The 25,118-nt window shown below is 42.5% G+C and overlaps 1 protein-coding gene across 4 annotated transcripts in view; it reads right to left on the reverse strand.

The window, feature by feature from the left end:
* The window catches only part of lrriq1 (leucine-rich repeats and IQ motif containing 1), a 153,660-nt gene extending 128,920 nt beyond the window's left edge, over positions 1–24,740 (reverse strand). For 2 of the 4 annotated variants that reach the window (XM_078417359.1, XM_078417358.1), the window contains exons 1-8: positions 23,856–24,134; positions 20,130–20,264; positions 17,430–17,535; positions 13,392–13,486; positions 9,970–10,087; positions 7,765–7,991; positions 6,337–6,411; positions 3,632–4,855 (exon numbers count right to left, since the gene is read on the reverse strand). In XM_078417359.1, coding sequence (XP_078273485.1) covers positions 3,632–4,855; positions 6,337–6,411; positions 7,765–7,991; positions 9,970–10,087; positions 13,392–13,486; positions 17,430–17,535; positions 20,130–20,264; positions 23,856–23,939 — 2,064 coding nt within the window. In that variant the 5' untranslated portion in view covers positions 23,940–24,134. Of the gene's footprint in view, positions 1–3,631; positions 4,856–6,336; positions 6,412–7,764; positions 7,992–9,969; positions 10,088–13,391; positions 13,487–17,429; positions 17,536–20,129; positions 20,265–23,855; positions 24,135–24,677 lie in introns of those variants that run through there. The other 2 variants (XM_078417361.1, XM_078417360.1) reach the window with 2 other exon arrangements.
* Between the last annotated feature and the right edge of the window lie 378 nt (positions 24,741–25,118).

Raw genomic sequence — 25,118 nt, forward strand, 5'->3', positions numbered from 1 at the left:
ATGCTGTACAGTTAGCATAGGAGGATGAATTGTGGAATTGTGGAATTGTGGAATGTTACACAGCATTTAATAAATACAATTTCAATGAACCAAAATATGCGAACAGTGATGAGTTTTGAGTGGATATCTCCTTCATGTGCAAGCTAAAATACGATGGACTTGCGGGAGCTACTGAATCCACTTAAATGTGTGGCAGGACTTTCCTTCTGCATTGTTAGTGCAGATCACGTAGAGGAAAACAGAGTGGCCTAGAAATCACACTGGAAGCTCACAGCTTCTCTGCTTACGTCTCACTCTCTAGTAACCCGCTTCCCTCCATCTTCAATTGCATTGCTCCCACCAAAACTGATGAGCAATGCCCATTTTCTAGACTTTCAAATGTTCTCCACCAGCTCACAAAAGCAAACAAATTGCCCAGGGTCATTTGCTGTCACTGTGGGCTTCTCAAAGTGCAGGCGTTTGTTGGCTGCACTTGTATCGTTGGAGACCCCTCTTGACAATTTCTTGCTTGGCTGTGGCCGTAGAAGGCCACTTTGCCCCACTTAAACAGATATATTGGTGATGTTATACAGTCTCTCAAGGTCCCTCTCAGTGAGCCTGGGAGCTCATTCTTCCTGAATATCGTCTGACTAAGTGTAGATATCAGCCACAAAATGACTAGATCTTATCAGTAAGGCTTGTTGATTTGTAAACAGTTACATGAGGGATCCCAGCAAAGTTGTTTACAGACATCTTTCTTTTTAGAACTTTTTAAGCATTAAGGCTTGTGGAATTTTAATACTGGAAATAAAAGGCACTGATTCATGTTTAAAGTAACTCCAGGAACAAGAGTTTGTTTCCCAGTGGTGGGACATGTAAATTCTGGTACGACAGAAGTTAGCATCCAGCAATTGCTGAAGAAGGCCAGTGGGTTGGGATCTGGGTGAAGAAGGAAATCGTGATCAGGACGTGGGTGGAGATGGGGGTGAGGGTAGTAAGGAAAGAGCGAGTGAATGACAGGTTTGGGAAAAGGGCGTGAGAATGAGTCATATGGAAAAAAGTTGATGGAGACTTAAGAGCGGTGTGCAAATGCCTTAAAAGGAGATCAATGCAAGTGATGCTCTCGGTACCAAGCTACAGATTCTATAGACAATAGACAATAGACAATAGGTGCAGGAGGAGGCCATTCGGCCCTTCGAGCCAGCACCACCATTCAATGTGATCATGGCTGATCATTCTCAATCTGTACCCCATTCCTGCCTTCTCCCCATACCCCCTGACTCCGCTATCCTTAAGAGCTCTATCCAGCTCTCTCTTGAATGCATTCAGAGAATTGGCCTCCATTGCCTTCTGAGGCAGAGAATTCCACAGATTCACAACTCTCTGACTGAAAAAGTTTTTCCTCATCTCAGTTCTAAATGAACATTTAGCAAGACATCTCAGTTCTTTACCAAGACATCACCACTTTCAGCCGTGCGGCTGCAGAATGGACAATGCCTATTAAATTCTGTTTGGGTTGGGAGTGACAACAACAGGTATTCTTTGAGAGGATCGACAGTCAGAACCAGAAATGTCCCACACTACAGGGCACAGCTATGCGTGAGGGGAAGGTTTAAAGGAGATGTGCAGGGCAAGTTTATTTCTTACACAGAGAATAATGGGGGCCTGGAAACCATTGCCAGGGGTCTTGGTGGAGACAGATACGATAGTGGCAGTTAGGAGGCTTTTAGATAGGCACATGGAAGTGCAGGGAATAGTGCAAGAATTTGGTTTGTGTACAGGCAGATGCGATCAGTTTAACTTGGCAAGACTTGGGGCCAATGGGCCCATTCCTGTGCTGTACTGTTCTGAGACATTTTGTTCTAAGAGCAATTTGATATAATTGATCGTATTGAAAAAGGCAGCATTATGCTGCCAAAATAATCCCTCAGTTCTCGACACTTCTGCACTTTCATTCCTTGGCAGCCTCTCTATTAGAGCAGTATCACAACTGTGAAAGCGAATGGAGATAGAAATACAGTAAACCCTCGTTTTAACAGACGCCTTTATAACAGATTTGGGTTATAGCAGACGGATCTGTCAACACAACCGCTGCTCACAAGGTGCAACAGCGAGCCCAGCGAGCACACTGCACAGTCCGGTTGTCACAGTTGTTGTTGCAGCTCACATTGTAACCCCTGGGGTCAACGTTGTCTTCAGGCCGCCGCCACCGATAGGACACGCTCGGTCATCGTGGGGCTCCTTCCCCTCTCACCAGCTGCTGCTTCTTCCTGTTGGCCTTTGCTTTGTCCTCCGCCTCATCCTCCTTCTCCCGTCACTCTCCCCACCCCCCTCCACCACCTTCTCCACCAACATAGGCCATCTTGGAAGATGTCGGCGACTGCAGTGGAGAAGAAGGAAGAGGAAACAGGGAGCAGACTAAGCAACGGTCGACGGGAAGAAACAGCAGCTGGTGAAAGGGGAGGGACCCGCACAGTGACCGAGCGCATCTTGTCATTGGCAGCAGCCTGAAGAAAGCTGACGGCCAGGGGCTACAACGTGATCGGCAACAACAACCGCGTCAACCGCTCTATGTGGTGGCTGGTGAAGAAATGTAGACCAGCAACATCGACGCCTGGTTTTAAGGTGGAATGACACAACATGCTGCAGTAACTCACCAGGTTTAAACAGTGTGAGGAAGGGTCCTGACGTCACCCATCCATGTTCTCCAGAGATGCCTGACCCGCTGAGTTACTCTAGCACTTTGTGTCCTTTTACATATTAACCATCATCTGCAGTTCTTTGTTTCAACTACATATATGCAATGATAATAACTTACTCGGTTACAGTGAACAATTGGCAATAATGAAGACCATTCCCCCCGCACCATGGTCCATTATAAACCAAGGTTTACTGTATCTCAAATGAACTGGCATGTGTCTGTAACTAGTACTATAAAGCTAGCAGCCAAGCCAGCAGAAGGGCAGCTTGTAGAAAATGGCCAGACTGAGAGCTGTATTAAATGAGAGGGCAAGGTGACATTCCGGGAAGCACTGAAAGTGCTTCTGGAGCAAGATCAGATCTTCGCCTGAAGGAGCACCTGCAGTGCACTAACATCAGGGTACCACTGACCAGTGCCTGAGCAAACATTAGGACAATGACAAAGGAGAATCCATCCTTGCATTGGATAAACCAGTATTTTAATTAACTGTCACCTGTCAAGTGCAACATGTATTGGATAACAGCTTTACAGTACTGTACTGATATGGATAAGCTAATGAAGGGTAAGGTTAATGAAGGAAACAAAATCAATCCTTGTACTGAATAACTGAGGCATAAAGACAAAGGCAACTTTAGATTCAATTCCCAGTTGGCACTGAGTTTGTCATTTTCAGCTAGCTATTCATTACAGTCAGGAGATTCAACAGTCAATAGGTATTGCTTTCTCCCTTAAGATTGCTATTGATCAGATGTCCTGTACCAAATCCAAAATAACAAAGCAGAACAAACAAATTCAGAAGCTAATTTCACAAACAGTTAGGCTTTGCAATCAGGTGTCATCCAAGGGGTGTGCAGCAAAATGGGACTCAGCTAGTGAATAGATGAATAAAAATATCTTAGTAAAATAACTCAACATTTAAAAAATTAAACTACAATAAAATAAAAAGTAAACCTGCTGAAGTGAGGTCCAAACACCCGAGTGCAGTATTGTTTCAGGACTCAAAGCAGGCAGACAGCTGACAGGATTATTTCGAAGTCTCAGCTGTTGCTTCACTTTCTTTCTCTCATTTTCTCTGAAAATTCTGGACCAAGGATTGCATGTTTTCATCCAATTTAATCTCTTTTGTTCAATGTGGTCAGGAAGAACAAGCTCCCAGGTAAAGATGTTCTCAAAGCCAAGGTCCATGTTTTCATTTACTGCGTCAGCATCAATCTGGGCTTCATTTTGTTGCTTACCATCATCAGCATTTAATACAGATCGATGATCAGCTGGCAGCTTGCCAGGAAACGTGTCTGCAACTGCACAAGGAATAACGACTTGCAGTACGTCACTTTGGGGCATTGTGATATTGGGTTCAATGGCAAGTGTATTCTCTGCTTTAACTTCCACTATTTCTTCAGCTGGAAGTTCCTTTTCCACTTTTGCAACTGTAACACTTCCAACGGTACACTGACGATCAATTTCACTGAGGTTTGTGAGGGAACTGTCCAGTGTATTATGAGGCAAAGACATGTTTTCATTTATAGGAATAGATGTATCATCTGAACAATCATCACCGTCTTTGAGATTATTATTCTCCTTCTTGCTGAAATGTTCATTAACTTCAATTAACTTCAGATCAGATTTTCTCCCCATTTGTCCCATGCCCTCTTTGTTCTTTTTTCCTTTGAGCAACTTTCTTTCTTCTGCCTCCCTTTGTTCTTCCTTTATTTGCAGTTCTCTTTTTTTCTCCTCTTCCTCTAGTTTCTGTTGCCTTTCCGCTTCCATTCGTCTCTCCTTTTCTAACCGTAGTCGTACCTGTTCTTTTTTCTGTTCGTACTCAATCTGCCTTTGTTTCTGTTCTTCCCTTTGCAGCCGTACATTTTCTTCCTGCTTTCTTCTTCCTTCCTCCCCAGTGCGCTTTTGTTCTTCTAGTTTCCTTTTAATGTTCTCTTCGAAATCTCTCCTTTCTTGTGCCATCTTTAGCTGCAGATCTTTTTTCCTTTTTCTTTCATCACGCTTCTCCTTCAATATAGGTGTGTACTCTTTAAGTATTAAATGGGCCCGAAACCTTGCTTGAATCATTGTTGCTGCTCTGTATTGCAGCTCCTTCACTCGTTTCCTCTCCTTTTCCTGCTGCTCTTCAAAGATTCTTCGCTCTTCGACCAATTTAATTTGCATTGATTGTATTAGTGCCTAAGGATTCAAAACATCAAGTAAACATTAGTGTGAATAAAAAAGAGTTTTATCTATTGAAAAAATTGGAGGGAAAAATTCACATAGGAAGGTGGGAATGGAGACAAAGCCAAGCAAGAATTGGCAAAAGAGGGATCACATCAGATACTCCAGCTCCTGTAATCCACCATTGGATGTGGTGGAGATACCTCAGAGAGGGCAGAGTGATTGAGAGGGACTGATTGTCATCACTATTTATATGGAAACAGTTATCCTGATTTTGGCTGATGGTGTTGAGAGGCAAGATGTATAAAAAATAATCATGTGAGTAGAGCAGCCATTTCAAATGATTCATAATCTATGACAGGGTAGGTAAGAATGAATAAGAACAGAGCAGTTTCAGTCTAAATAATATACTAAGGAGTAGTATGATATACTAAAAATATGTGTAGGAAAATAACTGCAGATGCTGGTATAAGTCGAAGGTATCATGAAATGCTGGAATAACTCAGGCAGCATCTCAGGAGAGAAGGAATGGGTGACGTTTCGAGTCGTCATTTGCTATATAAAAGGCTGCATGCAGATCAAAAATGATAAGGAAAGATGGGGGTGCTACATTATCAAAGGGTGTAGTTACTGACTTTGCTAAATGACAATTTAATGGAGATGTAGGCCAGAAACCTTTTTTGAGGGTTTCAGATATGGAGTTGCAAGAAAAGATGGGCACAAATATAGTAAATTCCATGAGGCTGAAGAGGAAAGAAGGTTCATAATGAAGCAGTTGTTTGTAAAGACAGAGGGATTGGAAGGCAATGAAGTTTGCAGAACAAGTTGAAATTTACAAGAATGCTGCCTAGGTGGCAGACTTTTCCAAGGATGATAATGTCCAACGCTAGAGAGCATAGCAATAAAGTGAGAGGGGGAAAGTTAATGGAGATGTGCAGGGCAAGTTTTTTGTTTACACAGAGAGGTAGGGGCGTGAAACGCTCTGCCCAGGGTGGTGGTGGAGGCAGATATGATAGTGGCATTTGAGAGGCGTTTGGATAGGCAAATGGGCAAATGGAAGTGCAGGGAAGGCAGATGAGATCAGTTTAACTTAGTACCAGGGTCAGCACAAACATTGCTGGACTTTGTTCTATGAAATCACTGTGGATGTTACATCCATCATATAACAAAAAAATTGCCTTACAAACTTCACACATCACTACCAAAAAAATTAAGATAGAGAATAAAAATGTGCTTTTGTGGCATTCACTCACAATGTGAAACAACAAATGTTGTCTATTTATGTCAAGGGTTCGCATTACAGAAAATCGCAATAAAACAGTTTTTACACAATCTCAGAGATTGTGTAAACCTCACTTCACAAACCTCACCGTAACATCGCATTGTATGTAGCTTGTTGAGATTCCTCTCTGTACTTAAATTGGGATCATGATATAAGAAACAAAATTAAAGCTTTTATTTCCCTCTTATTTTTAAAGATCACAAACATTTGTCACCTCGTGATGCTTCAACTCCTTTTCTAAGACCTCCTGGTCCTGTTTGATTTTCTTTTCCAGTTCAGCTTGCTGTTGCTAAATAAAGACGACAATATTGTAAAGATGGAGGTGCTACATTATCAATATTGTAAAGATGGAGGTGCTACATTATCAGATGATAGTTAGCAGAACATAATTATGTCATTATACCATTGTATTATTACAGTGCTAACGACAAGTCATTTGCAACCAACTTCCGCCAAAGTACCTAGAGGATAAAATAATCTTGCATCTTCCTGAAATCACCACCATTGCTGAAGCTGTTTCAGTCGTGAAATCTAGGAATATATAAATGCATTGAAAATGGCGATATCTCCATCAAAGTCTTTTAAAAATAGTTCTAAATCATTAGATGTCCAGCTAATGCCATGTCAGATTGGGAATTTGGCCTAAGACCTATTCTATTCAAGGAGCCCACAATAAGAATTTTCCTTCTTCAATAAATGAAAGGTTATTGATCTGAAAAGTTGATTCTGTTGCACCATTCCATTTTCCAAGGTTTTCTGACATAACCTTTCTGATGACAAAAATGCACAACAGTGCCTTTGAGCGGCTTTGCTTTTCCTTAACCAGGAATTTACCACCGATCTCTAGTTCTCACCCTTCTGCTTCCCCAATAGATAGGATGAATGCAGGGTAAATAAATCAAAAACCAGAGGACATTGTTTTAAGGTGAGAGGGGCAAGATTTAGTTGAAACATGAGGGGCAACATTTCACACAGAGGGTGGTGTGCATATAAGAACGAGCTGCCAGAGGAGGTATTTGAGGCAGGTACTGTAACAAAATTTAAAAGACACTGGGGCAGGTACATGGAGAGAAAAGGTTTTGAGGGATATGGTACTAGTTTAGGACATCTTGGTCAGCATGGACGAGTTGTGCCAAATGGTCTATTTCATGCTCAGTGACTATAACACCTCTTTTCCAGCTGGTACAAGGAGGGTTTACTTTCTCGTCACCTTCCATTCAGTAGCCTCCACAAAAAACAGATCATCGTCCATAATTTCTGCCACCTTCAAATGAGATTCCACCATCCATTCCAGGTAACATCCTGGTAAATTTCATCTGCCCCATCTCCAATATAATTACGGTCCATCTGTAGTGTGAAAACCAGAACTGTACAAAGCACACCAGCTGGGTGGTTCATCCCTATCCCAAGCCTCTACTGCATATGTGTCATCCTTATGTGTCCTCCCAAAGTGTCTCATCTCGCACTTATCAGGATTAAATTTTATCTGCCGTTGCTTTGCCCTTCTCACTTGATCAAAATCATCCTTCGGCCTATAACTATCCTCCTCACTATAAACAACACTAATGATGAATGCATCTAGCACTTTCTGTTTTTGCTTCTCATCTGCAGCATCTGTAGTTTTCCTCTCTGATAATCTTACCTGCCTTTCTTCTGTCAGTTTCTCTAGTTTTTCTTCAAATTGTTGTCGTCTACTTTTGGATCTTTCCTCTTCCTCCTCTACTTGTTTCTTCTCTTTTTCCCTGTGTGCCTTTAGCTCTGCCAGTTTGGTTTTGTGTAGTCTATTTTCTTCAAGCTCCCATTTCTGCAGTTTCAGCCAGCATTGTTCCTCCACTTCTTTGCATTTGGACGTTATATCATCTTCATTATCTGAGGAAAATAAAACATGTCTATCTGCTTAATGTTTTCTCCTCAACTTTATTTTAAACTGCCAACAAGCAAGTCTAACTTGCAGCCAATTCTTTTAAAGCCAAGATGGCAGTTTGATTACTGTAATGTTACCATTTGATGTTTATTTTCACATGATTAACTGACACATTCAGTAATAAACGCATTCAGTCAATTTGACCCATATTCCTGTCAATTTCTCAATGGAATTTTTTCAAACTCGTAAGAAAATATTCCAAATATAAGAAATCCATATAAGAAACAAAAAAAACTGTGAAGAGATTGCAGGCCTAGGTGTAAACAAAAATAAAATGGGTTTATATTTTGAATGCAGATTCTTGTCAGTTCAGGAAGTAATGATAACGAGCTCCATAAATACGAATAAACAGATATTGAAGATAAGTTGATAAAGTATCGGCACTTGTCACAGAAGAAATGAATCACAAATGAAAAAATATGTATTTTGTGAAAATATGGTTAATAATAAAATCTAATAGATAAAATTTGCTTGGTAGGGTAGTTAAGAAAGCATAATTATATTTATGCCCTATTTCTCTGATAATCTTCTGACCCCCAATCTTTTAATAAATGTCATACATAAAACTAACAAATATTGTGCTAACTCTCGTGTATATTTGGATTTACAGAAAACCTCTTTAAAAGTTTCACACTTTAGGTTGGTTTAAACCGAAGATAGACACAAAATGCTGGAATAACTCAGCGGGACAGGCAGCATCTCTGGAGAGAAGGAATGGGTGACGTTTCGGGTCGAGACCCTCCCTCAGACGTTCTCTTTCTCAAGACTCGTGTCTGAAGAAGTGAGTCTGAACAAAGGGTCTCGACCCGAAACATCACCCATTCCTTCTCTCCAATGATGCTGCTTGTCCCGCTGAGTTACTCCAGCATTTTGTGTCCAGCATTTAATACTAATTGGTTTTGGCAAAGGTGGTCAGTGTTGGGCTGGAGTAACAAATAGCAAACTATAAGGTTCTGTGCTTGCATTGGTTGCAGCTCATCATGTAAATAAAAATTAAATCAATAGGTAATGCTGAGAATTTCAGATTATATCATGCTCATGGAGATTGAGTGAGAATGGTGCAAAGATAATATGTAAAGACCAGTAGGTTGGTGGATAAAATCTAAAAATGGGTGAAAAAATATAGCAATTAATTGGACCATAGAGAGATATAGACAATAGGTGCAGGAGTAGGCCATTTGGCCCTTCGAGCCAGCACCGCCATTCAATGTGATCATGGATGATCATCCACAATCAGCACCCCGTTCCTGCCTTCTCCCCATACCTCCTGACTCTGCGATCATTAAGAGCTCTGGCCACGGCCTACAGAGTTTATGCCACCCATCAATCACTTGTTGACACTAATCCATTTTTGTTTTATTCTCCCCATTTTTTCCATCAACTAAACACACACCATCCCCTTCAGATTCTACACTCACCTACATACTAGTGGCATTTTATAGTGGCCAAATTAATCTTGTAATCTTTGGGATGTGGGAGGAAATTGAACACCCAAAAGCAAATCCACACAGTCACAGGGTGAACATGCAAACCCCACATAGACAGCATTGAAGTCAGGATTGAACCCACGTTTCTGACACTGTGAAGGAGCAGTTCATCTAATTACACCACTGTGCCACCTTTTTTTGTTCTATTATAATTATCATTCAATGTCCTGTAATTCTAATGTGGCTGCAAAGATCCACTGTTTCAATGGATCTTTATTAAACTTACCATTTTTATTATACAACTGTACCATATTTGACAGTTTGAGAAGCTATTGTGCTTTCAGACTATATTCAGGCTAACAATAAAATTATATCTTAAGATACCTAAAAAAATACTTCTTGCATGGTTCATTAATCATTATTCATTATGTTGCTTAATGGCTCACTTAAGTAATAATAATATTATTAAGGACAAAGCCACAAAATAGGAATTTACCTGAAACTCTCTCATCCTCTAGAGACTGATCAGCTACCTTGATTTGAAAATCATAGTTGGTGTTCTTTTCAGGTTCAGTAACTTTTCTTTGTTCTTCCTCCTCTATTTGGGCTAACACCTAAAGAGACCAATTAAAAGTTGTACATTTTAAATCTAATGGTTTGCTGTCTTTACACACAGTACAATATTAGTTCAATCTACTCAGCAGATCTTAAATTATTAATATTTTTATAGCATCATCCAGTCTCATCCAAAACCCCCTGATATTTCCTCTGAAATTATACTGTGGGTCTGTCTATCTGTCCCACTGCCAAAATTGCTCAGCAATCCTGGAGGTACGAATTCATCCCTTTCTTTTTCTCATCGGTATCAACTGTCTTCTGAAGTCGTTTTTCCCTGTATCTCCAACTTTATCGTCAAGTGTCATCTTCACCATCAAAAACAGCACACAAAATTGCTTCTGATTAATATGTCCAACTAGCTGCTCCCTTTGTCGATAAACAGAGAACCTCACATAAAATGTTTGCTTAGAAAATCAAAACTAGTGCCATGCTTTCGACATCAAAGTTGCCACACAAATACCTGATAAAGATATCCCCAGCAAAATGATCTTGAACAAATACCTCACCTAATGACATTATTATCATCAAAACCAATATCATCATCATCAGGAATTATTAGAAATTCAATCGAGCCTTGCAAAATGTGTAATGAAACATTGGTTGAAAATTAGGTACTTGCTGGGAGTTACACCATTTTTTGATCCTTGTCTTCGATGAACCTGACGCTAAACATGGCCAGTGGGAACTAATAACACACAATGCTTGGCCGCCATTTCCAGGATTTGAAATAGGATGAACATGGCCAATGCTGTTCTCAGTCCACGTAGATAACAGCAGACATGCAGAACATCTATCAAGTCTTCTTCTGCAATATTTTAAGGAGGCATTCCTGAACAAGTCCAGTTTAGATAAGTTCCCAGTAAGGTGGAGGGAGGACACCACCGCTCAGTCCACCTAGGCCGACGCAAGCTTCCGGTTGTTAAACACTTTAACTCCCCCTCCCATTCGCATACTGACCTTTGTCTTGGGCCTCCTCCACTGTCAGAGTGAGGCCCAATGCAAATTGGAGGAATAGCACCTCATATTTCGCTTGGGCATCTTAAAACTCAACAGTAAGAATACTGATTTTTCTAACTTCAAGTAACCCTTGCTTTCTCTGTCTCTCTGTCCCTCCCCCACCCTAGTTCTCTGACTATTTTCACTGCCCTACTGATTAATTTTACAGATTTGATGCTTCGTTGTCACCTTCCCCTCAGCTAACAATGAACCATTCTACATTGCCTTAACATAGTCTGCTTTGGTCTGTCATTTTCACACCTTACCCTTCCATATCTCTAGACTCCCTCTCTCCTGACTCTCGCTCTGAAGAGTCTCAACCCGAAATGTCACCCATTCCTTCTCTCCAGAGATGCTGTCTGTCCTGCTGAGTCACTCCAGCATTTTGTATCTATCTTCCCACTAAGGTGGGTACTTCTGGGTGCCAATCACCTTCAAGCCCACCTTCCCAGAGCAACTGTCACCGTATTCCGTCCATGAAAATTCACAATCCTTGCCCAACCTACCCCACCTACTGGCTTACTAGCCTAAACTACAACCCACTTCAACCACTGCTGACAAATCATCCTACCCCACAAATAATCCTTCCATCACGACCATCAAGCATTGCCAACCATCAATCACGCTCCACCATCACCAACCTCAGACCACCGTTATCCACTTAATGACTACCAATCCCATCATCTCCCAACAATCACCAAGCAAGCACGATACTGATAACTGCTGAACCCATCCTCACCACCAAGGCTACAAATACTACTTCCTGATCCCAAAACCAACCCCTCCTCCCATAATCACCATTCTATCCTACTTCGCTACTAATCATACCACACCCAACCAATCCTAACTCTCATTCATCGTCAGCAGCCTAACAATAGCCTGTTAGATGGATTACTGACTTATTTTCCCAAAGTCTTAGGCCTCTCTCACAGCACCCCTTGTAGATAAACGTGGTCTTGGCTCTGCCCTTACCAGATCTCCCAGGCAATCTGACAACAAAAAATGCTTTGCATTATACACAAGCTTCTCAGTGATACATACAGTATTGCCTTTGCCTCTGCCTCATGCACTATACATTTAATAGCAACTAGACCAAGTGGGGCCCAAACCACTCCTGCATTGGTGCAGCACCCTCTCCTCCCCCACTCACCCCTCCCTTCTCCCCCCCCCCCCACTCCCCCTCCCTCCCTCCTTTCTTCCCCTCCCTCCCTCCCCCCCTGCCTCCCTCCCACCCTTCCCCCCTTCCCTCCTTCCCCCATCCCTCAGCACCCACAGCATCCAAGGTCAGGATTGAACCCTGGTCTTTGTAGCAGCCTCACAGTAATATTGATGTAAGTATATTTTAAATGGCAGAGAAAAATGTAGGTCACACTATATACAATAGGTATTAGATTTTCTGCAGTGTCCAGCATTCTCTACTCATATCATACCATACATATCATACATATACAGCCGGAAACAGGCCTTTTCGGCCCTCCAAGTCCGTGCCGCCCAGATATCCCCGCACATTAACACTATCCTACACACACTAGGGACAATTTTTACATTTACCCAGCCAATTAACCTACATACCTGTACGTCTTTGGAGTGTGGGAGGAAACCGAAGATCTCGGAGAAAACCCACGCAGGTCACGGGGAGAACGTACAAACTCCTTACAGTGCAGCACCCGTAGTCAGGATCGAACCTGAGTCTCCGGCGCTGCATTCGCTGTAAAGCAGCAACTCTGTCTCACATTTATTTATTTATTTTCAGATACGTTTTGGACATACTTTGTTTCGATTCCCTTGAGAATAATTTGAATTCTCATTACTAGTGATATTCCCACTTAATTTTGCGTCATTAACAAATGTGGAGATGTTATGTTTGGTTCTTAAAACCAGTCAATCGATGAAACAGACTGTGGGTAACTGCGTACAGGCATTGATCCTGAGGATCCTCCATTAGCCACAGCCTGCCAAACTGTTTATTCCTGTTGTTTTTGATTTCCGATACCTGGAAAAGAAGTTGGTGATGATGTTCACAAGTACCTGCTACCATTATGCTTTGGGAGATGCTGTTGAAGGATCAAGTTGTTGTAGTATATCTTGCAAATCATACCAATGCAATCCTGGTGTTGCAATAATGAACATTTCAGATACTGTATTTGATGCCAGTCACGCACACTTGTGTATTGCTCAAACTGCCCTTATCCAGGAAAATAAGCCTTTTACCTTCACACTCCTAAATCATACAATGCATACATTCTCAAACATTACATTTGTATTTGGAGGTTTCCCTAAATATGGCAAGAAAATTGGAATTACCCTCTCCTTCAGGTTCAAATGGTCCCCACCAAATTCAGAAGCCAACTCTATCAACAATTCTGATCCAGGACAATTTTGAACAGGCTGATCAGCATCTGCCAAAACATAAAGATGATGCGAAGCACAAGTAATTAACTGTATTAAAATGGGTAATTAAAAACAATATTGAAATTACTAATATTTTGAAGTGTGAAATAAAGCACTCAGTTAAAACCTATGGGACTTGTGTACACAATGAGAGAGAAAAACAACTGCTTTATTATCACATCAATTAGTTACAAAATAAAATGACAAACTCAAATGACCGCTGTATTCCTACAACCTATATATACTGGTGTGTTTCAGTTAAACCTGAAAGATTCAAAATGGGCATAAGTTTAAATATAATTTAAATAAGCCTTTATATCACAAAATTGGCCATTAGAATTATCCAACAATAACAGCTAATGTTCAATTAGAGAATAATTATTTTGTTGTTCAGCATCAATGCAGAATTTAAAAAATGAATGGTAGCTGAAAACTTGCATCATTTTAATTTGAAACTTCATACATTTACAGTAACTTATTTTTTCTACCGGATTTTCTATCCATTGGTTATAAATGGGCAGCAATCCAGAATGTTTCCAGCCTTGCAGCTATTAGAGAATGTAAATAAAGGAAAACGCTTCAAAAACAGGAAAAATGATTAAAATGGAGTAATTTTCAAAGTCATCCATACACAGGCTTGAAGCTTGATAAATGTATTCCCATTAAAAGGAAAAAAATCATACAACGGATAAAGCATTTCTTCCTATGTAGTTCATCAAAGCGTTTGACAACTAAGCATGAACAATGTAAACAAATGTTTTAAGTGAAGCTATAACATATTTCTCCTGGTCGAAAAGTAAAATTGGTTTATTAATAGTATGATTTTTTAAATCTTCGTCTTATCGTGTCCACACATGCTAGATATTATGTTTCAGCCAAAACTGAACACAACTCTTAGCAATATCATTGTTCACTGCGAGGCCCTCAGCTTTGCATTCGTCCTCCAATAGAGGACATCTCCATAGTTTGTGGTTCAGTGCCACAAATGCAGATGATGTCTTCAGTGTTTATATAACCCCACTTCTTGAGAGTCGCTTTACCAGTAACAGCTCTCAGTCTGTTGAGGCATTTCCATTCAACACAGCTTGATTCCGCCCCAGGAGGAAGATCTTCTTTGGCACCTATGGCATGGATGTGGTTGATGGGAGATTGGCTAGTCTCTCTTCCCATAATGCAACTGTAGTACCTTCAGCTTCAGACAATAGACAATAGACAATAGGTGCAGGAGGAGGCCATTCGGCCCTTTGAGCCAGCACCGCCATTCAATGTGATCATGGCTGATCATTCTCAATCAGTACCCCGTTCCTGCCTTCTCCCCATACCCCCTGACTCCGCTATCCTTAAGAGCTCTATCTAGCTCTCTCTTGAATACATTCAGAGAATTGGCCTCCACTGCCTTCTGAGGCAGAGAATTCCACAGATTCACAACTCTCTGACTGAAAAAGTTTTTTCTCATCTCCGTTCTAAATGGCCTACCCCTTATTCTTAAACCGTGGCCCCTGGTTCTGGACTCCCCCAACATTGGGAACATGTTTCCTGCCTCTAACGTGTCCAACCCCTTATACGTTTCGATAAGATCCCCTCTCATCCTTCTAGTGTATCTAGTGCATCTGGCATTTGGTTCAACTTCGTTGAGGAAGCTTTTCCTGGACTTTAGCCGACTCTTTGCGGGTTCATGGCCGAATAGCAAATGTTGTGCATCTATTGTCAGGCGATGGCGTTCTTTACTGCTTCCTCTTCTTCTTCTGTCGTATGTCTTTTAGACCTGCAGCTCCGTTGAGGCGAGCCAGGCCAACGTGTCATCGTCCAGGTCAATCAGACCTCGTTCACCATTCGGTGTCCGGTATTCAGCGGCTGTTCACCTTATCTATTTTTGCTCTACTGCTTGCTGCACTGTTACGAATCTCTGGTGGCGCCACATAAGATAATATTTATAGGCTATCAGTAGATGTTGGTCAAGACATCCAGTGATAAGGCGGCAGGTTGTATTGTATTTTAAATCATACAATGCTTCAACCCCATTCAGTCCATTACTCTGTGATTTGAAGACGCATTAAAATTTAATTCATTGTGGATTCTGCACCTGCAACCACCCCTCCCCCTCCCCCACCCACACCTCTTTCAGATGCCCCAACCTCTTTCCAGGTCTCCATTAGGCCTCCAACATCTATATCTTCACATCAAACCCTAATCGGGTCTCAAATCAGTGGCTCTCACTCCCTTTCATTATTCAATTTAGCACTACAGCCTCATGACCATGAGCCCTCAGCACACTGCCCAGGGCAGTCACAGAGTTATACAGGATGGAAACATGCCCTTTGGTCCAACTCATCTATGTCGACCAAGCTAATCCCATGCCTGCACCTGGCGCATATGCTTCCAAACCTTCCCAATTCATGTACCTGTCCAAATGCCTTTTAAATGTTGTAACTGTACCCATCTCTACCACTTTCTCGGGCAGCTTGCTCCATGCATGCACATCCTCTGTGAAAATGTTGCCCGTCAGTCACCTTTCCCATTTTAACATCTTTCCTCTCTCAGCTTAATCCAATGCCTACTAGATTTAGACTTCTCTACCCTGAGGAAAAGACAGGGGCTGTTCACCTTATCTATGCTCCTTATGATTTTATATAATTCCATAAGGACACTCTCAGCCTCCTGTAAAAGGACTCAGTGTATCCAACTTCTCCTTATAACTCAAACTTTACAGAACTGGCAACATTCTTGTAAATCCTTTTTGCACCCTTTCCAACCTAATAGCATCCTTCCTGTTGCAAGGCATTCAAAACTGCATGCAGTACTCCAAATGAGGCCTTTCCAACATCTTATACAGCTGTAACACGATGTCCCAACTCCTGTACTCAATAAAAAGACACAAAGTGCTAGAGTAACTCAGCAAGTGAGGTAGTATCTATAGAGAACATGAATAGGTAACGTTTCAGGTCAGGACCCTTCTTCAGACCTGACTCGAAGCATCACCTATCCATATTCTCCACAGATGCTACCTGAGCCACTGTGTTACATTAGCACTTAGTGTCTGTTTTTTGAAAACCAGCATCTGCAGTTCTTTGTTTCTCCTATACTCAATACCCTGACTGATGAAGGCCAGCATTCCAAACACCTTCTTTACCACTCTGTCCACTTGTGTCACCACCTTCATGGAACAATGTACTTGCACCCCTAGGTCTCTCTGTTCTACAACACTCACTGGGTCCTTACAATACTGTGTCCATCCTGCACTGGTTTGTCCTACCAAAATGAAATACCTCCCATTTCTCTGAATTAAACTCAATCAGCCATTTTTCAGTCCATTGGCCCAGTTGATCAACATCCTGTTATAACCAGAGATAACCTTCTTCACTGCCCAATAGGTCACCAATTTTAGTGTCATCTACGAAGTTATTATCCATGCCAATTCCATTCACATCAAAATTATTATTATAAATAACAAACACGTGCACCCTGCAACGATCCCTGTGGTACACCACTGTGAGAGGCCTCCAGTCAGAATATCACAGACGACATATATTTGCAGGATAAGAAGATAACTGCAGATGCTGGTACAAATCGAAGGTATTTATTCACAAAATGCTGGAGTAACTCAGCAGGTCAGGCAGCATCTCAGGAGAGAAGGAATGGGTGACGTTTCGGGTCGACACCCTTCTTCAGACTGAAGGTCTGAAGAAGGGTCTCGACCCGAAACGTCACCCATTCCTTCTCTCCCGAGATGCTGCCTGACCTGCTGAGTTACTCCAGCATTTTGTGAATAAATACCTATATTTGCAGGATAATATTTTGACCAAATCTTACTCCTCAAACTGTAATAATAGCAATTTTGTCAATGTCCTAGGCAAAATACCACTTTTTCACACAGGGTCATTCCACCTTTAAACTACTCATTTATCTAAATACTTGTGAGCAGATCTGACAAGATTGTATAAATGAACTTACACTTAGGCTGCTCTAAATCCTGGAGGATCAGATTTTCCAGAGCTTCATCTCTTCGTTTAATTTGTTCCAAGTAGCAAATGACAGATGCGGGTAAGTCATCTACTTCCTAAAACACAAATAACTCCTGGTATCAAATTGCACTATTGTCATTTATAAAATATTTAATAAATAGGCACCATAAATATAATAAATCATAAAAAATATGTAATACTAACATCTAATCTAATCTTACTAAAACTCTGACTTGTATATATATCTGTAACAGTGATTTCGGCTGATTTCTGCAAAACGGTGAGGCGTAGCGCCACAATTCTTGCACCGCCTTAATCACACCGCTGGACGCTTGCCGAAAATGATATTGTTATTTAATTCGGTCGTATATTTTTTAAGTTACAGAGGTTTTAAAGTCTTTTTTAAAATCTCTCATTTTTTCGGCTGATTTTTGGCAAAAACGGTGAACCGTAGCGCCACGATGTTTGCACCGCCTTAATCACCACGCTGAACGCTGCTGGAAAATGATATTTATATTTGATTCGGTCGTATATTTTTTAAGTTACAGAGGTTTTAGTTTTTTATTAAAAATTCCAGCCGTCTTTTCCATGGCCTTCAGCGTGTGACGTCAAAATGCCCATGCACCCCCCTCCTACTGATTTATTGAAGGCTTTCAGCGTGGCGCTGCTGTGCGTCTGTGCCCCTCTCTCCCCTTGCTTCTCTCCTCTCTCCCACACCCGGGAGATCCTCTCCCCGCTATCTCCCCCCCCCCCCCCCCCGGGCCTTTGAATGATGCGATCTCCTGCACCCCCCCCCCCCCCCCCGGACTTTTCACTGATCTGATCCCACGCACCCCCCCCCCCCCACCGGGCCTTTAACTGATGCTAAGAGTGTGTCTGGGGGAGAGAAGATGGGGGGGGGGGGTCTGAGAATGGGGAATGGGACAACAGGGGTAGTGCGGAGGGGAATTGGTGGTGGGGGAAAGAGGGGTACTGGGAAAAGGGGAGGTCCATATCCCTCCCCTCTCCCCCATCCCTCCCTCCTCCCCTCCCCCCTCACTCTCTCCCCCCTCCACAAATACCGCCCCATCTCTCATCACCCTCCCCCCCTCCATCCTCAACACCTCCCTCCCTCCACCACTCCCTCCCCGCCCAAGGGGAGGGTGTGGGGAGAGTAAGAGTGGGGCTGGGGGAGGAGAAAATGGGGGGTGTGGGGACGGGCCCAACGGGCCCGCTTTGAACGGGCACACTTGTTCTAGTTTATTGTTAAAACTCTGCATCTAATTTGTACCATCAATCATTAACATATATTGTAGCACGTGAGAACTACAAACTATTTCAAATTTGTTCAAATCATTCGCTGCTTACTGACTAATATGTTTTAGGATGTAGTTAAACAAGTGCTTCATTTTATCTCACGTGTTTTAAAACCCTCCACGTTTACATCTTTGTGATGTTCTTACATGTGCACTGATTGTTACTGTAGTCGCCTGACCAATTCCTGGGCCACTTCATGCAACTGAAACAAATGGCAAAACACACATACAAAGGTTTTTCACTGTACCTCCGTACACGTGACAATAATACATCTGTAACCAATCTTGCCCTAATTTTAAATGTTATTTTACAGGGGTGATTTTTGACAGTGAACAGAAATGATGACTACTGTTGCCCCATCTACTAAACATCCAACGTTTTTCATTTCGACTGGTCAAAATCGCTTTGATAGACAATAGACAATAGGTGCAGGAGGAGGCCATTCGGCCCTTCGAACCAGCACCGCCATTCAATGTGATCATGGCTGACCAGTCTCAATCAGTACCCCGTTCCTGCCTTCTCCCCATACCCCCTGACTCCGCTATCCTTAAGAGCTCTATCTAACTCTCTCTTGAATGCATTCAGAGAATTGGCCTCCACTGCCTTCTGAGACAGAGAATTCCACAGATTCACAATTCTCCGACTGCAAAAGTTTTTCCTCATCTCAGTTCTAAATGGCCTACCCCTTATTCTTAAACTGTGGCCCCTTGTTCTGGACTCGCCCAACATTGGGAACATGTTTCCTGCCTCTAACGTGTCCAACCCCTTAATAATCTTATACGTTTCGATAAGATCTCCTCTCATCCTTCTAAATTCCAGTGTATACAAGCCTAGTCGCTCCAGTCTTTCAACATATTACAGTCCTGCCATTCCGGGAATTAACCTAGTAAACCTACACTGCATGCCCTCAATAGCAAGAATATCCTTCCTCAAATTTGGAGACCAAAACTGCGCACAGTACTCCAGGTGTTCTGTTATGAATGGAGCAACATAGCAGATTCCTTGCACTCTGGTTTCTAGTGTAAGAGAGACCCGACCCTCTTACACCTGTGTCTTCTTAGAGATATATTATTAAATCTGCCATAAAGAAAGAGATTTACATAAATACTTTAAACTAAAAGAAACAGCAAAAACATTATAGGCCTGTGCAACAATACACAGTAATGAATGCAAAGATGGCATATTGTTCATTGAACATCATTAAATCAAATAGGAGGCCAAAAAACTAATTTCTGAACAAGCAAATATTGAAATGACATGTCACCTCATGGTTATATCTGCATACAACAGTTTCAGATCACAATCACTTTATGAAACATACATCAAAAGGTTCTCAATGTTTTATCCTTTCAATGTGTTTAAATGCAATTTTATAACAATATCAAGAGCTCACAGAATCTGATTCGATGTGTACATCTTCTTCCAATTCCTCTTCCTCGGATTCTTCCATTTCTTCTGGGGAAATCCAGATATTGTTCAATTCAGCCACAATGGCTTCTTCAAGCAGTTTGTCTTCATCCATTATTTCCTAATAAAATCATACACTTCAGTGTTTGAACATCAACCATCTGGCCTGGTACAATAATTCAATGCACAGAAATAGAAGAGGCTAGAGGGAGGGCGGCCCCATCATTGAAAGCATCTATGAGGTGCTGTCTCAAAGAAGGCAACATCTATCATCAAGGGCCCCAATCATCTAGACCATGCCCTTGCCTCACTGCTGCTGTTGGACAGGAGGAACAGAAGCCCGAGGTTCCACCCATAGGTTACAGAACAGCTATTTTTCAACAACCATCAAGTTCTTGAGCCAAATCTACCACAGCAAAAGAACACAACAGACCATCCATCCCTTACTCTACCATGTATTCTAATGGTGTTTGTACTAACGTTTTTTTTTTTGCAGTCCTTTTCCTTTCACTTTCTTGTAGTATTGGTGTATTTCATTATATAATCAAAGCAGAATTTATGTCTGTGTGTGTTGTCTGAGTCTACGCGCTTGTAATGCTGCTGCATGCAAGCTTTTCATTGTACATGTACCTTGCCACTCCACTTGAGTTTAGGGGCAGTATGGTCGCACAGCTGGTAAAGCTGCTGCCTCACAACCCCAGAGACCCGGGTTTAAACCTGACCTCGGGTGCTGTCTGTGTGGAGTTTGCACATTCTCCCTGTGACCATGTAGGTTTCAACCAGGGTGCTCCAGTTTCCTCCCGCATCCCAAAGATGTGCTGGTTTGTACATCTATCGCCGAACTGCCTCTATAAAATTGACCCGAGTGTGTAGGGGTTGGTGCAAAAGTGGGAAAGCATAGAACTGGCGTGAATGGCTGATTGGTCGATGTGGAATCAGTGGTCCGAAGGGCCCTTTTCCATATTGTATCTCTAAACTTGACTTGATCATTTTACAACAAAGAAAATGAAATATTACCACATGGTGTAACATCAGTACATTGATATTCACAGAGAGCCTTGGCATGTCCTCATGACGAGACCATATTTACAACCTCTCTTTAATAACGAAAAAAAGTTTGTTACCTAAATAAAGGTTCACATATATTTCCTATGGGGTTTTTTTTCCAGACATTGAAAGCTGAAAAGAAACTGGGTACTTCCGAAATAATCTAGTAAAATATTGCAGTATTTTAGTCTAGTAACAACACTGCAAACTGAAAGAAACATATCATATGAAATAATATTTCAGAAAGTACGTTTATGATCATGAATGTCTATGATAGTCGAAAATTCAGAGCAAAGCTGAACTTGTGACAGGATCTGTGTTTGGTGCTGAGAAGAAACATCACTAAATATTAGTCCACAAATGCAGAAAAACGATGGCTGAAGAAATGTTGACACTGGTGAAAAGTTGAAAAGAATCAAGAGTGGATCAGGCAATTATAAAATAATTTTGGAGAATAAGAAAACATCATTGAAACTAAACAGATATTGGGTCCGTTTTGGAGAAAGACAAAAGTCCTCTCAGAAACAGTGCAGAACAACAGGTTTACAGTAAATGAGGTGCGGACGAAATAGATAATAGTTGATGAAAAGGCGATGGGAAAATTAGGCACTGAGCGCAGATATGTGACCAATACCCAATGTTTTGAAAAAGGTGATGATGGAGATTGTGGGTTATCCCAAAATTCCACAGATCCAGGAAAGGCTCTCAGACTTTAAATAAGCATATCTAAGCACACTATGCAAAAAAAAGAGGAAGAGAACATGGAACTAACATACCATCCAGCCTGACATCGGCAGTAGAGAAGATGCCAGAATTTATTCTGAAGAAAATTGTAATCAATGGTAATCAGGCCTTCAGAAGCGAAAGGACTGGCCAGAGCCAACCCGAATTTATGAAATGAAATGAGATATTTTCTAAAAATATTCTGAAATATTTTAAAATTGCCACTATTAAAATTGTAGATGTGGTGTTTTAAGATTTTCATATGGCGTTCATCAGGTGACACCATAACTAATGGGGGTACTGCACAGCACAGTGCAGTGGCCCAAACTGTTTACATTCACCATTTGGATATTACACTTTGTGCCCCTCATCCAAGTTTGCTAATGGGCCAATTAGTTAGTGGAAAGAAATATGAATAAAGGTATAATTCAGATAAAATGTTATTTTCCTTTCGCTCCAACAACGAGCATAAAGAACATCTTTTGCTCTGGACTGCAGCATTTGCAGCCTCTCCTGTCTCTAAGGGACATCAGTGTTTATTTAATCCAAAATAGTTGCAACACTTGCCAAACAACTAACAAATGCAATCTAATCACTAAAAAAAAATGGTAAACGATTGCCAGGAAGTAACATCAGTCTAGATTTAGAGCTGCATGTTGGCAGAGTTTAGAGATTTCAGAAATTCATAGACCATGATCTCCCCAACGATCCCCACCCTTAACATTCCTGGTAGTAAATGCTAAAACCCTTACGAATGATTTTCTGTATTTACTGGAATTGCTGTGTGATATGCTACAGAAAGAAGACACCAGTAATAACATGCACTTTTTTAATTCTTTCACAAAAACAGCAGAAATTATAAGGAGCAGACCACCTGGGCCCACAAGTCAACTCCATCGTTCAGTTTGACGACGGCTGATCTATGCTGCCCTCAGTTTTGTTTCTGTACCAGTTCCCCACAACCCTCAATTGCTTGATCTTTCACATATTTAATTATCTCCACCTTAAATAATCCAAAGATCTGCCCTCCACACCCTCTGCGGCAGAGAAATCATGACATTTAATATACTCTGAGAAGGAATTTGTACACACTTGTTTTAAATGATCACGCCCTTATTATGTCCCCTTGTTTGTGATTTTCCAACTGATGAAAACACTTCAACATCTACCATGTCAAGCCGCCATTTAATGTTATAAGGCACCCCCCATTTTTCTAAATTCCAAGAAATACAGATCTCGCTCTAAGGAATATAGACCTAAAGCAAGGAAGACCACTTCACATCTCTATCAGCCCTAAATCTAAGTAGCTTGTCAGGTCATTTCAAAAGGAAATCTTGCGATGATCAGTGGTGTGTGTCTGAAAAGACACTCTGGCAGGGGTGTCCGCAAAGATTTAAGCTTGATCACCTTTCAGCAGCAATTTAAACATCCACATATGCAGGCATATGTAATTATCACTGCATTGGCCCATATCTTTCCCGAGTCCCTCCAGCACTAGTCCTCACTTCAGGTAGAACATAGAATAGAATGGTGAACAGCTGATCGATGGTTGCCTTTTTCAGTCATCACCTGAGACCTCCCGAGCAGAGGTACAGCGCTTTTGACCGAGAGCTCCTTGCGCTCTACCTGGCCATCCGGCATTTCCGCTACTTCCTCGAGGGCAGGGATTTCCATTACTTCCTCGAGGGCAGGGATTTCACGGCTTTCATATACATATAATGGTACATCACAGGGACATGTCTGTGCTGAACATGATACCAACATGCACTGATCTCATCTGCTTGCACATGATCCATACTCCTCCATTCCCTACATATCCATGTGCTTATCTAAAAGCCTTTTAAATGCCACTATCATATCTGCTTCCACTACCACCCTTTGTAGCGCATTCCAGGTACCCTCTGCTCTCTGTAAATATCTGCCCCGCACATTGCCTTCTCACCTTAAAGCTATATCTTCTAGTCTTTGTGAAGTCCACCATGGGGGAAAAAAGGTTCTGACTGTCTATCCTATCTAAGCCTCTCATAACTGTATATTCTTCTATCAGGTCTCCCTTCAGCCTTCCATGCTCCAGAGAAAATAATCCAAGTCTGTACAACCTCTCCTTGTGGCTGATACCCCCTAATCCTAGCAGCAGTCTGATACATTATTTCAACTAATACCAGATGTTAGCTCAAATCAAAAGTAAATAACAAGGTAAATATACAATGAAAAGAGCAAATGGGAGTGCAGCCCATTCCACTTCTTCAAATAAGACGCCCGACTCGCAGTTTCTAGCAATTTTTGTTTTGCAGATTTGCACCGTCTTGCACCATCTTCAGGATTTGTTTAATCCCTCTCTCCCCCTCCTCCCTCTCCCCCTTTCTCCTTCCTCCCCTCCACTCCCCCTCACTCCCCTCCCCCACTCCTCTCCCCCTCCTCCACTCCTCCACTCCTCTCCCCCTCTCTCCTTCCTCCCCATCCCTCCCTTCCCCTCCCCCTCACTCCACTCCCCTCCCCTCCCCTCCCCTCCCCTCCTTTCCTTTCCTTTCCCCTCCCCTCCTCTCCCCTTTTCCTCTTCCCCTTCTCCCCCCTCTCTCTCTCCCTCTCTCCCCCCCCTCTCCCTCCCCCCCTCTCTCCCTCCCCTCCTCTCCCCTTCCCCCCTCTCTCCCCCTTTTCCTCTTCCCCTTTCTCTCTCTCTCTCCTCTCCTCTTTCTCCCCCTTTTCCTTTCCCCTTCCTCTTTTCCTCTTTTCCCTCTCCCTCTCTCCCTCTCTCCCCCCTCACCTGGTCGCCGCGTCCATTCACCTAGGCCCGTCACCATGGCAGCGACGCCGCCGTGCGGGAGCGCGCCCGGAGCATCGTGCGCGCGACCTGCCTCCCGTGCGCGCGTTGGCCGCGTGCGTGCTCGGCCCCGCCCCGCCTCCCGTGCGCGCGTTGGCCGCGTGCGTGCTCGCCCCCGCCCCGCCTCCCGTGCACGCGCGTTGGCCGCGTGCGTGCTCGCCCCCGCCCTGCCTCCCGTGCACGCGCGCCGCGTGCGTGCTCGCCCCCGCCCTGCCTCCCGTGCACGCGCGCCGCAGCAGAGCGAGCTCATTGTTCTACAGGTGGATCTACAGGTGGACAACAATGTGCTGCTGCAACTCAGCGGGTCAGGCAGCATCTCTGGAGAGAAGGAATGGCTGGCATGTCGGATCCAGACAGAGAGACACATAGTACTGCAGTAGTAAC

This window comes from Rhinoraja longicauda, chromosome 20 (assembly GCF_053455715.1).
Source record: "Rhinoraja longicauda isolate Sanriku21f chromosome 20, sRhiLon1.1, whole genome shotgun sequence".
Taxonomy (NCBI): domain Eukaryota; kingdom Metazoa; phylum Chordata; class Chondrichthyes; order Rajiformes; family Arhynchobatidae; genus Rhinoraja; species Rhinoraja longicauda.